This window comes from Argiope bruennichi, chromosome 1 (assembly GCF_947563725.1).
Source record: "Argiope bruennichi chromosome 1, qqArgBrue1.1, whole genome shotgun sequence".
Taxonomy (NCBI): domain Eukaryota; kingdom Metazoa; phylum Arthropoda; class Arachnida; order Araneae; family Araneidae; genus Argiope; species Argiope bruennichi.
Genome location: NC_079151.1, coordinates 95,310,909 through 95,327,680, shown reverse-complemented (window position 1 = coordinate 95,327,680; position 16,772 = coordinate 95,310,909). Strand labels below are relative to the sequence as shown.

General features: G+C 30.8%; 1 protein-coding gene across 1 annotated transcript in view; it reads right to left on the bottom strand.

Moving 5' to 3' along the window:
• The window catches only part of LOC129966174 (uncharacterized), a 448,724-nt gene extending 437,400 nt beyond the window's left edge, over nt 1–11,324 (bottom strand). Inside the window, exon 1 of the mRNA XM_056080579.1 lies at nt 11,089–11,324. Within this exon, the coding sequence (XP_055936554.1) occupies nt 11,089–11,158 (70 nt within the window). The 5' untranslated portion in view covers nt 11,159–11,324. The remainder of the gene's footprint in view (nt 1–11,088) is intronic.
• Nucleotides 11,325–16,772: the final 5,448 nt, after the last annotated feature.

The window sequence follows — 16,772 nt, the reverse complement described above, 5'->3', positions numbered from 1 at the left end:
AGCGTTAGATGCTTTGTGTGTGTGTGTGTGTGTGTGTGTGTGTGTGTGTGTGTGTGTGTGTGTGTGTGTGTGTGTGTGTGTGTGTGTGTGTGTGTGTGTGTGTGTGTGTGTGTGTGTGTGTGTGTGTGTGTGTGTAAATTTTTGAACGTAAGGCGGTTTTGGGTTCTAAGGACATTGATTGTTGAAGATCTGCAGACATTTTCCTAATGTCGTGACATGAGAATCATTGCAATAGGTAGTCTTCCTATAAGAATCTACCTATAGACCTATAGAACCTTCCTATAAGAATCTACCAGCTGACAAGTCAGTAGACGAAGTTTATTTGTCTGGTGGTATTGTAAAATTTCTCTGGCCCTTCTATTCTTCGAAATACATAAGGATTCGGAGTATATGGTTGAATCGAGATGGAAGAAAATGCAACTGAAGGGAGTCTTAAAAGACGGTATCGTAAATTGAAGTTAAAAGCTGAAAATCATTTTTCGCCTCTAAATACTATGCTAATGCAACTACCAAAAAAACTTTCAATAGAAAAGGTTTTCATTATGATGAAACAATAACTCGCGCAAGAATAACCGCTGTGTTTTAAATTGTAATAGGGTTAAGATTAAATGAAGATTTCAAGCCCAAACAACTGGGTAGTTCATCAATGAATGCTTATAAGATTTCCGATATTCCGATTTCAGACAGATTCTTTTGCCTTAGGGATTCAAAGTAACCCCATGGTCAAAATTTAAGTTAAATATCAAGATTTCCCTTTTCACATTTTATATATAAAGAGGAAAAAAAGTTAAAATAAAAAAACAGATTAAAATCCTTTAAAACTACGAAAGGTAAAACTTAACAAATCAATAAATTTGCTATAAAATGGAGATTTTTATTAAAATTAAAACAGAATTTTCTAATTCTAAATTAAGAGATAAATCCTAGACATTTAAACAGATTTGAATATGCAATTCAATCTTAATTAAAGCATTACTTAGAGTTCAATTATAAAGTAAGTACTGAACCAAACTAAATACCATTTCATTTGCATTCTATTTAAATTATAGGACACTTGAAATCCATTTATAACTATTTTCTTTTTCAATAGAAAGATCGTTTGGTCGTTTTCGCCATAAGATCAAAATAAACATTGAAATTTGTAAATGGGCAATCAGAAAGTTATAAAAACTAAATAAACGATAATTTTATGTGACTAGCAAAAATTTAATTTAACTTTAAGTAAATTATGTAAGTTTGTTATTAATTTAGTAAGTTTGTATGAATTAAATTCTAAAATCCTTTTTAGAATTTAATTCATTTTTTACACATTTGTGATTTCCACGCTAAATTTACTATTCAGAGTGTATTGTTTACTAGCCGGTTCGCCAATCTTAATGTTCGTTAAAATTTTAATAATTAAATATTTTATGCAATTTCTACTTTAATAGCTTCTTCATCAAAATATTTTAAAACTTCAAATTTTGATTATCATATAATTCATTCATAATATTATAAAGGCCTTCAGTCATAACGTAATATGTATCTCTCTCATTTTCTGTTAGCACCCGTAGAATTTATGCTTTAAATTAAAGTGGAAAGAATTTATCTTCAATTAATATAATAATATTTTTTACTGAAATAAAGCATTTTTTTATAATCTGATTACTGAAAATAGAGTCACTCAGCGTTTAAACTTTATGGGCACTAAAGAATATCTTTTTAAATTTATGTAATATCTCAAGAGTTGGTCAACAAAATTTTCTTAGATTCATTATGAGCAGATCGATTAATTAACAATGTTTAAATTTAAATGCATCAAACACTAAGAAAATAAAACGAATCGTTTAAAATAAACGGTTGAAAACAGGTTTTAAAAAAACTACTTAAAAAACGATGTACTTAAAACTATAAGCATATACAAAAAATATATTACTAACATAAATACAATTTACTTACAAAAGCATGCAACTAACCCAAAAATAATTTAAATCATCCATTGATAACGTTGTCATGGCAACATTCAGAACAGAATGCGCATGCGTGAATTTTCTTCGTCGGTTACGTAACGCAAATACGTGATTTGTTCTACGCCAGTTGGGGTAACGCTATGCGGATTAGAAATTTTTAATTTCCTTTATTCTGTTTTATTTTAATTCAAAAGTACTTCAGAATGAATCTGAAAGATTGATTCATTAAAAATGTTTAATTTTAAATGCATCAAACATTAAGAAAATAAACAAAACCGATTGAAATAATCCGCCGAAAAATTTTAACCCTAGCCTCATTACTGTTGGGAGAAAAAAAAACTGAAGCCTTTCTCGTTTGGCGCTGGGGATAATGGAAGATTTTTTTGGCGGGAAAGTTAGTTTTTAATTAATAATTAAAATTCTAATTAAAAATTCGAAAAAAGAAACCCCAGGTGCACATTCCCAACCTCCAAGGTATACATGTACAAAATTTGGTAGCTGTATGTCAAACGATCTGGCCTGTAGAGCGCCAACACACACACACACACACACACACACACACACACACACACACACACACACACACACACACACACACACACACACACACACACACACACACACACACACACACACACACACACACACACACACACACACACACACACACACACACACACACACACACACACACACACACACACACACACACACACACACACACACACACACACACACACACACACACACACACACACACACACACACACACACACACACACACACACACACACACACACACACACACACACACACACACACACACACACACACACACACACACACACACACACACACACACACACACACACACACACACACACACACACACACACACACACACACACACACACACACACACACACACACACACACACACACACACACACACACACACACACACACACACACACACACACACACACACACACACACACACACACACACACACACACACACACACACACACACACACACACACACACACACACACACACACACACACACACACACATTGAGCTTTATTATAAGTACTAGCCGCCTTTGGCGACCAGCCGGTTCGCCAATCTTAATGTTCGTTAAAATTTTAATATTTAAATATTTTATACAATTCCAACTTTAATAGATTCTTCAGCAAAATATTTTAAAACTTCAAATTTTGATAGTCATATAATTCACTCATAATATTATAAAGGCCTTCAGTCATAACGTGATATGTATCTCTCTAATTTTCGGTTACTCCTCGTAGAATTTATGCTTTAAATTAAAGTGTAAAGGATTCATCTGCAATTAGTGTAATAATATTTTTTACTGAAACAAAGCATTTTTTTTAATAAAATGATTACTGATAATAGAGTCACTGAGCGTTTAAACTTTATGGGCACTAAATAATATCTTTCTTAATTTATATAATATCTCAAGAATTTGTCAACAAAATTTTCTCAGATTCATCATGAACGGATCGATTCATTAACAATGTTTCATTTTAAATGCATCAAACACTGAGAAAATAAAATGAATCGTTTAAAATAATCGGTCGAAAACAGGTTTAAAAAAACTACTTAAAAAACGATGTACTTAAAACTATAAGCATATACAAAAAAATATATAACTAACATAAATACAATTTACTTACAAAAGCATACAACTAACCTAAAAGTAATTTAAATCGTCCGTTGTTAATGGTTGCCATGCCAACAATCAGAACACAGTGCGCATGCGTGAATTTTCTTCGCCTTTTACGGTAACGCAAATGCGTGAATTTTTCTACGCCAGTTGGGGTAATGCTATGCAGATTATACATTTTTAATTTCCTTTATTCTGTGTTAGTTTAATTCAAAAGTACTTCAGAATGAATTTGAAACATGGATTAATTAACAATGTTTAATTTTAAATGCATAAAACATTAAGAAAATAAACAGAATCGTTTGAAATAATCCGCCGAAAAATCTTAACCCTAGCCTCATTACTGTTGGGAGAAAAAAAGAACTAAAGCCTAAATCATTTGGCGTTGGGGAAAATGGAAGATTATTTTGGCGGGAAAGTTAGTTTTTAATTAATAATTAAAATTCTAATTAAAATTTCAAAAAAAGGGACCCCAGGTGCACATTCCCGACCTCCAAGGTATACATGTACCAAATTTGGTAGCTGTATGTCAAATGACCTGGCCTGTAGAGCGCCAACACACACACACACACACACACACACACACACACACACACACACACACACACACACACACACACACACACACACACACACACACACACACACACACACACACACACACACACACACACACACACACACACACACACACACACACACACACACACACACACACACACACACACACACACACACACACACACACACACACACACACACACACACACACACACACACACACACACACACACACACACACACACACACACACACACACACACACACACACACACACACACACACACACACACACACACACACACACACACACACACACACACACACACACACACACACACACACACACACACACACACACACACACACACACACACACACACACACACACACACACACACACACACACACACACACTGAGCTTTATTATAAGTATAGATAAATGCGGCTCTTTTATCGCGTGTTCAATTTATTTTTGTTTCTCTTTACACATTTTGCACCATATTAATTCTCAAAATAACTTAGGTGACTGCATTATGCAGCATGTTTGTATCGATCTGTCTGAAATGCGATGTTTAAGGTCCTCTAAATCGGTTAAATAAACCAACTGACAAGCCTTTTTAATCATTTAATGGTGGAATATTTTTTTAAAAAGTCTCTGCTGCGATGGGTAATCAAAACCAAGCGATGGCGTGTACATATGTCGAATGCAATACAAATGGTGGTGTACTGAATTTTATAGAAAAATCATAGTAAGATAAAAAGATTCTTTTTATTAGATAAAAAATTAATTATTCATTGTTAAAAAAGTTATGGAAAAATTTTAAATTGTTAAAGAAGCAATTATAAATATTATAGATCTAGCTGATATAAAATTGGGGAATTTTTTTCTTTCACAAAGAGACGTGTTCACTTTTGTAGGTTTGTACTTAGTTGACAATGGGTAATAAATTCAAAAGAATTTTTTTTTCGAAACTTATAACAATCGCGTTGTTCTATCAAACCGAAAATACTAAAATCATTCATAGTTCACTCATTTTATTTATCTTGTTGCACTTCTTATCGGGAAGTACCTGATATACAAATAAAGTACCGGGAAATCCCAATATACAATTAATGTAATGCTCGATATATTGGGGAAAGTAAAACTGAGTTTGCAAAATGCAACACAATGTACATGGAATAACTTCGACACCAAAGAAATTAATTTCTTTAATTTATAACAGACTTACTGATATTATAAAAGAAACACACCATTAAAAGACGTTTGTATTATTTATTACTGAATTTTGAGTTTTGGTATAGACTAAGAATATTTTTTTATTTTGCACATTGTGTATTCACGCCGACCACTAACTAGTTAACTACATCGAATGCACTTAACTAGTTAAAGGACATTACAAATAAGAATAACAAGAACTAATATCAAGCTAACAAACAATTCTGAAATCCATATTTTTTACAAAACACAACAGTAACATTTAAAAAGTTTTAACATTTTTGCTCAACTTTAAAGAATTATTTTCTTTATATATACCAATTCTTTACGGTCTTGTAGAGATTAACCTAATGAAGATTTTACCATATTCAGTAATAGTGTTGCGACATAGTGTTCGAGACAAGTAAAAATATCTCGAATGACTATAGACAATTTTATTTCAACAGAAAGCATTGAAGACACTGCTCAAAATATAAACAGCTTATAAAAAATGCGCATTCATGCATGGACAAGTGATTACATTTTTATAAAAAAACATTCTTGTGACAGAAAAAAAAAGACATCTAGAGAAATGGATTTGATTTCATGATGCACTTGATGGCGCATGTTTGCTTGCATGGTGCACTTGCTTGCTTAGCCATGTTTTGACTAAGCTGGGCAAGGTGAGAAAAAGGTATTAAATTCTGTAGGACACCATCTAAATATGTATACGAATGGTATTCGATTTGGTTCATTATTTTTTAACTCCTCATATAAAAAGCATATAAAGTGAAAATATTGTAATTATCAAAAAAAAAAAAAAATCGAACACAAAATTTTGACAAGTCTTCACGTCTCCGACTTCCTGTGCCCGAAACACAAATTTTTGGAACTATGTGCATATGTCTTTCCTTCTGACTGCTGGTTTCATCTATGAACGCAATAATCCAAAAATGTTTTGAATAAGACAAATGAAATTTGGTACATAGTCTACTCTAAATTTGTATATTTCTACTCACATTTTGAAAGAAATCAATACAAAGGAAGTCTCTTCTGTCCAGTTGCCGAATATAAATTAATACGATTACTACAAAGCGAAGATATCTAGATGAATAAAATTTGGTATGCAGATTTAGTATCTAAAATGCAGATATGTATCAAATTTGGATCCAAATCCATCAACGTGTTTACCGTCTATTGATCTATATTTTCGCAATAATTCAAAAATTCAATGATTTGGTATGCAGATTTAGTATCTAAAATGCAGATATTGTATCAAATTTGGATCCAAATCCGTCAACGTGTTTACCGTCTATTGATCTATATTTTCTCAATAGTTCAAAAATTCAACGATTTAAATAAATTTTGTTATGTGATTTTGTGACTATTATTTTAGTTAAGTTTAAAACTTATATTTCAATCTGTCAGAAAAATGCTCCCGAAATACACATTCAGTTTTCGGATTGTTTTGGTATTAAGTGCATCCTCCTGATTAACACCCCCACCCCCCAAAAAAATCGCAAAAAAAAATCATATTTTAATAGGCTTTTTCGCACAATTGTTCGCTAATGGATGCAATTAAAAATACATAAGTACATTTATTAGAAAGCACGGATGAAAATTCCATTGAAAAACGCATTTTTGAAAATATGTTTCCGTCCATCCGTTTGTCTGGGAGCACGCTTAGAACAGGACGGATGAAATTTAGTGTATGGTCTGAACTCAAAATTTATATAATTCAATAACATATTGAACGAAATCAAAACAAAGGAAATCTCGTCTGCTCGGTTGTCCGAATTCAAGTGAACATAAATAAAAAAAAGGAAGAAATCTAGATGGATAAAATTTCGTATTCAGATCTAGTATCTAAAGTGTAGATATGTATCAAATTTGGAGCCAAATCGGCCAAAGTGTTGATCGTCTGTATATCTGAACTTTTGAAGTAACTCAAAAATTCAATGATTTAAATAGATGAATGTTGGTATGCGATATTGTGATTAATGTTACAATTCGGTTTCAAACTTTCATTCCAATCCATCAAAACGTAGGTATCCAAAATACACATTCAGTTTTCGGATCATTTTGGTATTAAACACATCCCCATGATTAATATTCAAAAAATTCGCGAACAATCATACTCTAATAGGCGTTTTCTTACAATTGTTCGCCAATGAATACAATTAATAATACACAAATTCATTTATTAGAAAGTATGCGAGAAAAATTCATTGAGATCCACTGATTTGTAATTGAGCTAAAACATTTTATACCTTGTAGATAATACAACAATAGAATTCATTTAAGATTAATTATAATCTATACGTTATAACGTTGTAGATAATACAACAATAGAATTCATTTAAGATTAATTATAATCTATACGTTATAACGTTGTAGATAATACAACAATAGAATTCATTTAAGATTAATTATAATCTATACGTTATAACGTTGTAGATAATACAACAATCAGATTAATTAAGATTAAATTTTCTACATTCTTGTGTAATCATCAAACGTAAATTACATGAAAAAGAAACTAAAGCACAATCATTTGAAAGATAAGAAACCTGAAATTGATGGATAAATTTATTTTATAAAACACGTACGGCACTTTAAAACATTGCTGTTGCTCATTTGAGAACAATATTTCATATATCTTTATGAAAATCTCAGGTGGGTTGGTGCTTGCATGATAATCTCATTTATCTGGAATGTATTCGTGATATCATCATATAAGAAAAGCATGATTCATTTTAATATGCAAAGAGCATTACACTCAGTGAATTATTATTACTTTATGACTAACGATGGTATAAAATAGGAGTGAATATTTTTTTTCTCTGGTTTAAGATTGTTGCACTTAACTACTACTTTCTACTATAAGCAAAGATTTAATGATATAAAATCAAAATATTTCATAACATTGTATCTTTGTATGATATGCACCTTGAATTTCATTATTTATTGTATTATCCGTACAGGTTTAAAATGTGGTTATATACTTCGCCAACGGAGATGCTATCTTTTCGAATCATTAAACAGTCACAAATATATTCTAGAATACTAACATAAATAAGGTACTTGGAAGTTGCCATTCTGATGTTTCAAAAAAAAAAAACTCACAAGGAAAAAAAAAAGACAAAACGTATATGGAATAGCTTAAAATATTCGCAAGATGAAGCTAAAAAATGTTTTCTTTGCATAGTTTTTGTAAGGTTTTAAATAGCTTTATTTTATTTTTAAGATCAACTTAACTATATAGTATCTAGGTATAGGAATCTTTTAAAAATGATGAAATTTATAAAAGTATTTAAAATTATATATATTACATATAATAGTTCACTTACTCATCCTTTCATAGCTAATCTATTCTAGTATTTCAGAGAAACAATTTAAGGAAAAATCTGTGATACACTACATATAATTTACTGCTTCCTTATAAAATCAAAAAGTCTGAAACAGCGATGAGTTTTGGAAACAACGAGGGTCGGATAAATGCAACTATAATCCCATCATAGTGAATGTTTTACTAAATTATTTTAAATATCTAGAAGACGGTTTCTTTCGCTCGGCAATTTTTTTTTATTTGAGAAAATATTTAGATACGAATCACATACTGATTACATGTGAATATTTTTCAATCTTACCTCCATATGAACTGGTCATTTAAATAAAAAAAACATGAAAGCACTTAGTTTAACATGTTATTCGAAACAATCTGCTACAGTAATTTCATCTATATACAGTTTCGTTTAATATATGGTCATATAAATAATAATAAAAGCATGAAAGCACTTAGTTTAACATGTTATTCGAAACAATCTGCTACAGTAATTTCATCTATATACAGTTTCGTTTAATATATGGTCATATAAATAATAATAATAAAAACATGAAAGCACTTAGTTTAACATGTTATTCGAAACAATCTGCTACAGTAATTTCATCTATATACAGTTTATCTATCCTTGTCTCTATTTTTGAACTTACACTCAGTTTTATCATAGTGAAATCGGGTCCGAGATGGATTGTCAGCATGAGAGCAGATAGAAAAAGGCACTAATAGTTATAAGAAAATATTTTCGCTCGTGAAATCACGTTTTTTCCCCAGAAAAGTCAAGTATATAGATAGACTTGAAAAGCAAAAACATTAAATATAAATACATAAGTAAAAATATAAAACAAAAGTGATACTTGAACTGAAGACACGCAACACACTCGTCATTCATGCTGTTCTGACTACTATACTGTACTGCCCACATTTCGAAGCGGAAGTTGAATATACTTATTCTAATAGTTGGTTATAAAAATAGTTTTTGCATAAAGTAACGTTTTTTTTTTTTTTTAAAGGAAAGACTAATAGATAAACTTAAAAATCAAAACCTTATCTAAAAATATTAATCCAAATCGTTAGCATCGTTAATCCATATTATATATATATATATATATATATATATATATATATATATATATATATATATATATATATATATATATATATATATATACGCAACAATTGCTCATTTAAAGCTATAAGGTAAATTCGATAAATATAAACTTAAATCAAGATTATCAAACTATGGTTAGAAAAACTTCAAATAAAATCCGATGCAAGATCTGTATTGCGAATCGTTGTGAAAAAGAAATTCAGGAAAATTTGCATGTCATAAAAACTATTTTAAATCACTTGCTCAAAGTTTATTTACTATGCAAAACGGGAAGTAAACAGATCTTGATATGTTTATAAAGTTAATTGTTCTAAAATCTTTTATAAGTTTATTAGTTTCTATTTCTTTATCCCACTCTATAATCTCTTTCAGTGATCTCTGGAAAATTATTTCGGTATATTCTATATTCATTAATTTCTCAACACTACAATAAAATAAAAGAAATGAAGCAGAAAATTTGACTTAGTAACGCGGAGCCAATAACATCTACTGAGTGCATGTTTCAGGTTGGTCGATATTAGGATTCCCAAATTAAAATTCTAGAGTCCCATTTATCAACATCATAAAACTCAATACCGTAATCACTTTCAAACTCAATGAGCCATTACCTATACAGGCTCTGTTCTAGAAATAGAAAGATCATACTGGATAGATATGTATTCGGTGGGAGGACAATTTTAATGATTAAAAATATCGAATCTTTAGTACTTAAAATATATCCGTCAATTAAACAGCTACATTGCTTTATCATTTATGACGAAATAACGACAATTTATTGCAAGACTAAAAACATTATTGATACATTCAAAATATATCGACTGTAATTTTGCACTGTTGTGGCTTTATCTTAGAGAAAAATTACTTTTAATCAATCGAATACTATTCATTGAAGAGGCAGTAAATCAAAACAATCGATGCCAGAAAACGATGAAATGGGAAAGAGACTGGACATTATTGCTGGGCTAGCAATTAGATATGAAGGATTTCTCATTCAATTCGGAATTTGACGTGAGTAGAATACGCCTATGTTTAGTTTATACAGTAGCAGTCAAAAGTATTCGTACACTTACATTTTTCACCTCAGTTCAATGTATAAAAATTTAAATTGCTTAGTAACTAATAGAACTTTCTAAAAAGAGTTAATTTCATTCAAATATTATGAAAATTATTTGCATTTTTGAGAGAAAAACCTTAAAATATGATCATATTGAATTGCTTGATAGAGAAACAATTTGAAACTCACCACTCATTTTGTGCTTCAAAAATATCCTTACATCCACATTCCGTTTTGTACACCAATAAAAATGAGACATTTTGTGAATCAGATACCATCTGCGGGACTAACTTGTTGTTGTTTTCTTTAACTACGGTATTGGTTTTATTCTAATGTTTACTAATTCAAGTTCACATCACTCATTGCTAATCGGACAGTTTCAAGTAGAGATGGCTCGAAAAGAAAAGAAACTGCTCTTGCTAAAAGAAAACTCGATACTAAAGCAGCGTACATACGAGGCCAACTATCATGTGCAATAAAAGGTCACACCTACCTCAAGAACATCATGTGACTCGAATTGGATAAAGGTGGGTTCACACGAGGCCAATATTTGCGCGCAATTGTTGTCTCTCTACTATTGTCTCTGTATTGTCTTCATGTGAACAGTTGAGACAACGTCGGTGGGACAATGGCAAATGGTTGTCTCGACGGGACAACCATTTGCCATTGTCCCATCGCGGTCACGTGATTTTCCTGAAGTAGGCGTGACCTTCTTTTGCGCGCAATAGTTGGCCTTAACGGAAAATGGTTGCCCCATTGCGGTCACGTGATCCTCCTGAAATAGGCTTGACTTTCTATTGCGCGCAATAGTTGGCCTCCTGTGAACGCTGCTTAACAGTAACTCTGTACGAAAGATATCCAATGTTATTGAAATATCACGTGTTACAGTGCAGAATGATATAGATTAATACTGCCAATGCAATACTGTCGAAAATTCAGAGGGGACGCCCAAAAATATTCACAGGTAAGCACAGGCATTTACTCGTAAAATTGATTTTATAAGATATAGAATGCTCCAGGAGTTAAAGCATAGCTCCTCAAGTGATCTCACAAAGTTCTGTGCGCTGCACTGTTAATGATGCAGGGTTCCATGGTCGAGTAGGTCTAGAAAAAAAATGTTTTTTCGTGTGTGTCGGAAGTTAAAAGAAAAAAACGCTTGTTATTCGCTAAATAACATGTCAATAAAACTCCTGACTTCTGGAACAGAGTTAATTCTCGGATTAGAAAAAAAAATTAGTGCATTTAGATCAGATGGTATACAAATTAAGTGACGTAAAAAGAATGTAAAGCTACAGCTGATAAATCTAAGTGCAACAATAACAGCACGGCGGTGGTAACATTCTAGTTTGGGAGTATATGAGCGCACATGGAGTGGATAAATTGTACAACATTGATGGAATTATGGCTCATAAAATTTACATTGGTATTTTGGAAAATAATTTAAATTCTAGCACTTCTAAATGGGTCTACAAAATAATTACGTATTTCAACAAGATGGCGACTCCAAGCATACTATTCATAATGCTAAGTTCTGGGTTTTACATAACACTCCCGAAAGACTAAACAAATCTCCACATTCATCAGACATGAATCCTATTGAACATTTGAAGAGTATTTTAGAAGAGAAAACCGAAAATCGATTTAAGAATCAGCTGAAAACCTGTCTTGGAAGACTGGGCTTCGATTTCACCGGAAATTGCAAAGGAGTTAGTAGATTCAATGCCGCGTCGAATGAAAGCAATAATTAAAATTTGATATCCTACAAAGTATTAAAAAATAAGCTAAGAGTCTTTAGAACATTTATAGAGTGTATAAATAGTTTTGATACAAAAATTTTAATCAAGTTTTTCTGTAATAATTTTACAAAAATAAGTATGAGTTTGCTCTAAATTAAAAATATGAGCTGCGGTATTTGTGTTTTTTGGCATAATGTAATAGATAAAATAATATAAAACGCTATGTTCTTCAAAATTCAGTATACGAATACTTTTGACTGCCACGATATCTCATAGTTTTAATGCGTTTTTCAGCGTGTGGTAAGAGTGCTTTATTGTCGCTTCTGTATTATAATCGAGAGAGAGCAATAAAGCATTATTCCCGCATCTTATTAGATAGTAGGCCGAATCATAGGATTGAATAATGGCAGAGAACGTATCAAAGTAAAATAATAATTTTAACATTGCCTCAGGAGTTTAACATCAGCAAACTTACAATATTTTTTTCAATTAGCAGCTTTAGGCGATCAGTTTTTCGTCTAGATTATTAACTCTTTAAGCTGCTAATTTGGACGCATTTCTTTAAAAAAAAATCTTTGTAATCTGATACTGCTAAAATACATGCATTCGATTAAAACAGTTTACTGCAAATAACATTGTAATATTAAATAAAAGCGAAAGTCTTATTGCGGATTGAATGATAGGCAAAAATACGTACTTGCAATCTATAGTGCTTGCATGCGTTCTCAGATAATGTATCAAACTGAATTGAAAATATTATTAAATTTAAATGAAAAAATGTACGAAAGTGAAATTATATAATTGAAAAAGTATTTTTTTTAGTCTTAAGATATTATAAAAAGCATTTTATAAGATGATTGTTTTAAAGATATAAGTATCAATTTCTGTAGGCAAGTGATAACGATTTCGGCTAGACAAGATTAATATACGGGAATCAAAATTGATACATTTTGCAGAGATTTCACGCCAAATATAATTGTGACAATTTTTTATTACAACTTTAAATGTTTTCTGTTAGCATTACTGGTATATATCCAGGATTGATGACTTTTAGTGAGTTTTGTATGATTAGCCCGATTTTGATATGTTTGACGAGAAACGGTGCATTAATTTTAATTCTTACCACGATTATTTATCTGGCAGCAATTAATCCTTTTTTGCGCTTGATTGAACTTTTTGTTTGAAGAATATTTCTTGATTTCTTTTATATCTTCTTTTCTCTGACTGAATTTCGTCTTTGGTGACATGAGGAATTATCTCCAGAACACTTCTAATACTATTTTACAGATTCATTAATTAGATAAACTAAGCATTTTATTCAGTACAGCTATAAAAATGTTCAATGAATGAAGCAGTCTGAAATTCGTAAGATGTTTTGTTTATATTTGGCTGTTGTCATTCAACAATTAGTAATAAGCTCGAATTATGTGCCACATATGGTAACACATAAAGATTTTTTTTCTGAGTAATCCAAAAATATTGCTTTTTAAATAATTGTAAGACAAAAATAGTACAACTGTTTCTCGGCTATAATTATATATATATTGCGACAAAACACACTGTATACCTCAAACACCGTAAAATCAAAAACACCTACCCTCCAAAAAATAAACCAGGTCAAAATCCAATTATTATACTCTTTTTCAAATGTACAATGTATTAAAAAGCATTGGCTGTAATTTCTTAAACGGCAAATAAGAATTGCTCACTAAGCCATAAACTTCTTTAGGCTCTACGTAACGGTCTACAAGTATAGTGCTTCAAAATTTAAAACGTGATGTCTACGAATCTTAGGTCTACTATTAAGAAGCAGTTAAAGGGCGATCAAGAATACAAAGAACGCATTTTGCCACCCAGTTGGAGGCCTCACGTCACGACCGTCTTTTTATGTCACGGTGAAAGGGATGGTGATGAAAACAAAACCGATGGTAAGAAACGGGAGGATCAACATGACATCGGAACGAGTTCGTCACGAAAACGAGATTTCGAGTGAAACCTAGATAAAGGAAGAACCCGACATGTATGCCTCTAAACTGAGATTTCTTAATCTCTCATTTTCTGAAAAGAGGTAAGGCAAACTTTTTGTTTAAATGTGCCTTGTTTTATTACTCTTTGATTCAATAAGAGAAATTTTAGCTGTGTGGGTGACAATGAAGAAACTAGGATATTTTGATGCATACTCTTTCACATTTTATATAACACATTATAAAACAATTAAATATTTATAAATTTTAATTAATACAAACCTGTGATTTTTTTTTATTAATTTGCTCCTTAGCATAACTATTTTATGGTCAATAAGTAAGGACGTTTTCAATGCAAGTCGCCATTTCTACAATCACAATCAAGTATTTTGGATTTGAATTGTTTTTATTACATATTGCCTGCATTGATTGTATTGGAATCATATTTTTAATGTTGACAGGATATCCATAAAAGGTTCAAGATGGAAAATAAGTACAAAATAGCAATTAATTTTTAAGGGAGATTAAATGAGTGACATAAGGATTTCTTTATGCTCCTTTCTATGTTGATTTTAACTATAAAATATTGTCACGAATTCAGTAGTTATAAATCGTTGAAAAATTGTAGAAAATAACAGAAGAATCACTCTAGACAAGAATAATTACTGTATGGGAGGTTGCATTGAATAAAAGTATGATTTGGCCCGTGGTTGTAGTATATATATTTAATTCGATTTAGAACGTTAATATATTGCATGAGAGTGGCCTTGTTTTTATGCAATAGAGGGTTGCTATTTTTACAAATATTAACAGGTCAGTTAATGTTTCTAGCTGACATATATATAGTTAAAAGGTGATTTTATGCAAATATTAATGGGTTAGTTTAAAATAAAATAGAAATAGTCAGGTCTTTACGTTTCTGCAGGAATACAGGATTCAAGAATTTTTGATAACCATACAATTAATTCTAATTATTACTATAATACTACAAATAATTATACTAGTTATTCGTTATAGACATAACTTTAAATTGACCACTGCGTTCATTGGTTCTTAATTCGAAAGATTTCTTTGAAGGCTTTTTGAAAAATATATATCGAATTTATTACAGTTTTATTGTTGAGGATGCTAATGTTTCCATTACATTTTTCTTTGATTTATTGCAGTTTTCTAATGACTGAAACCTACAGAAGCTCGGTTTCAAGCTTAATAATAAGCCTTTTACCAACTTCATACTTCTATTACAAAACTAATTTAACCATAATAGTTTAATTAGTTTATTTTTAAAAATCGCTCAGAGATTCTTTAATTACAAAAGAAAATATCTACGGGATTTTAAAATGAAGAGTACCAGATTCCAATGGAAAGAAAACGGATGTGGGAAAAAAAAAGGAAATTCCAGTTTATTCGCATAAATTAAAACATATAGATTCAAGGATATGTCAAAGGACTGTAGCGATCGTTAACTGAATTCTAAAATTAATCCAAAATGTAAAATGCAATAACAAATATATATCCGCACCGCTACTTATCATAGAGATTATCATCACTAGGAAAATTCTGCTTGAGTTTGGTATCATTTATTTTGGTACTGCAATAACTCAATTTAAGTACAAAAAATATATTTTTAAAAATAATCTTTACATAAAATAGAAATATATATATATAATATAATAATTTCTGCAAATGAAAGAATTTTAGAGAAATTAATGTATGAAAATTTATCATTTTATTTCTTTTCATACATCCTTATTTATTATAAATGGGAAAAATATCAGATCTTATTTTCTAAAAAATATAATAGTTAATATAAATATTAGAAATAAGAGAAAAAGATTATAAATACATTCTTAAGTAATCCGCAATCTGAGGTCCAAATTAACATTTCCCATTCATATGTTCTAAAGGCAGATAATTTTCTTTCGATCTGAATTTTAAATGTAATGAATCGGTTCATATAATTGGTTTTATGCATTTTTATTAATTCAGAAATAACTCTCTAAATTTTGATGGCTTCTATTTTCTTTTAAAGTTGATTTGGATTAAGTGAAGATTAGTGGGCTCCCGAGTTTTTCGCCAATATTGCAACCCATCGGATCGCTCTTCTAGCAACCCTAATGCTGTTTTGTTTACTACTTTTTGCAATGGTTGAGCTGTACATAAACTGCAACTA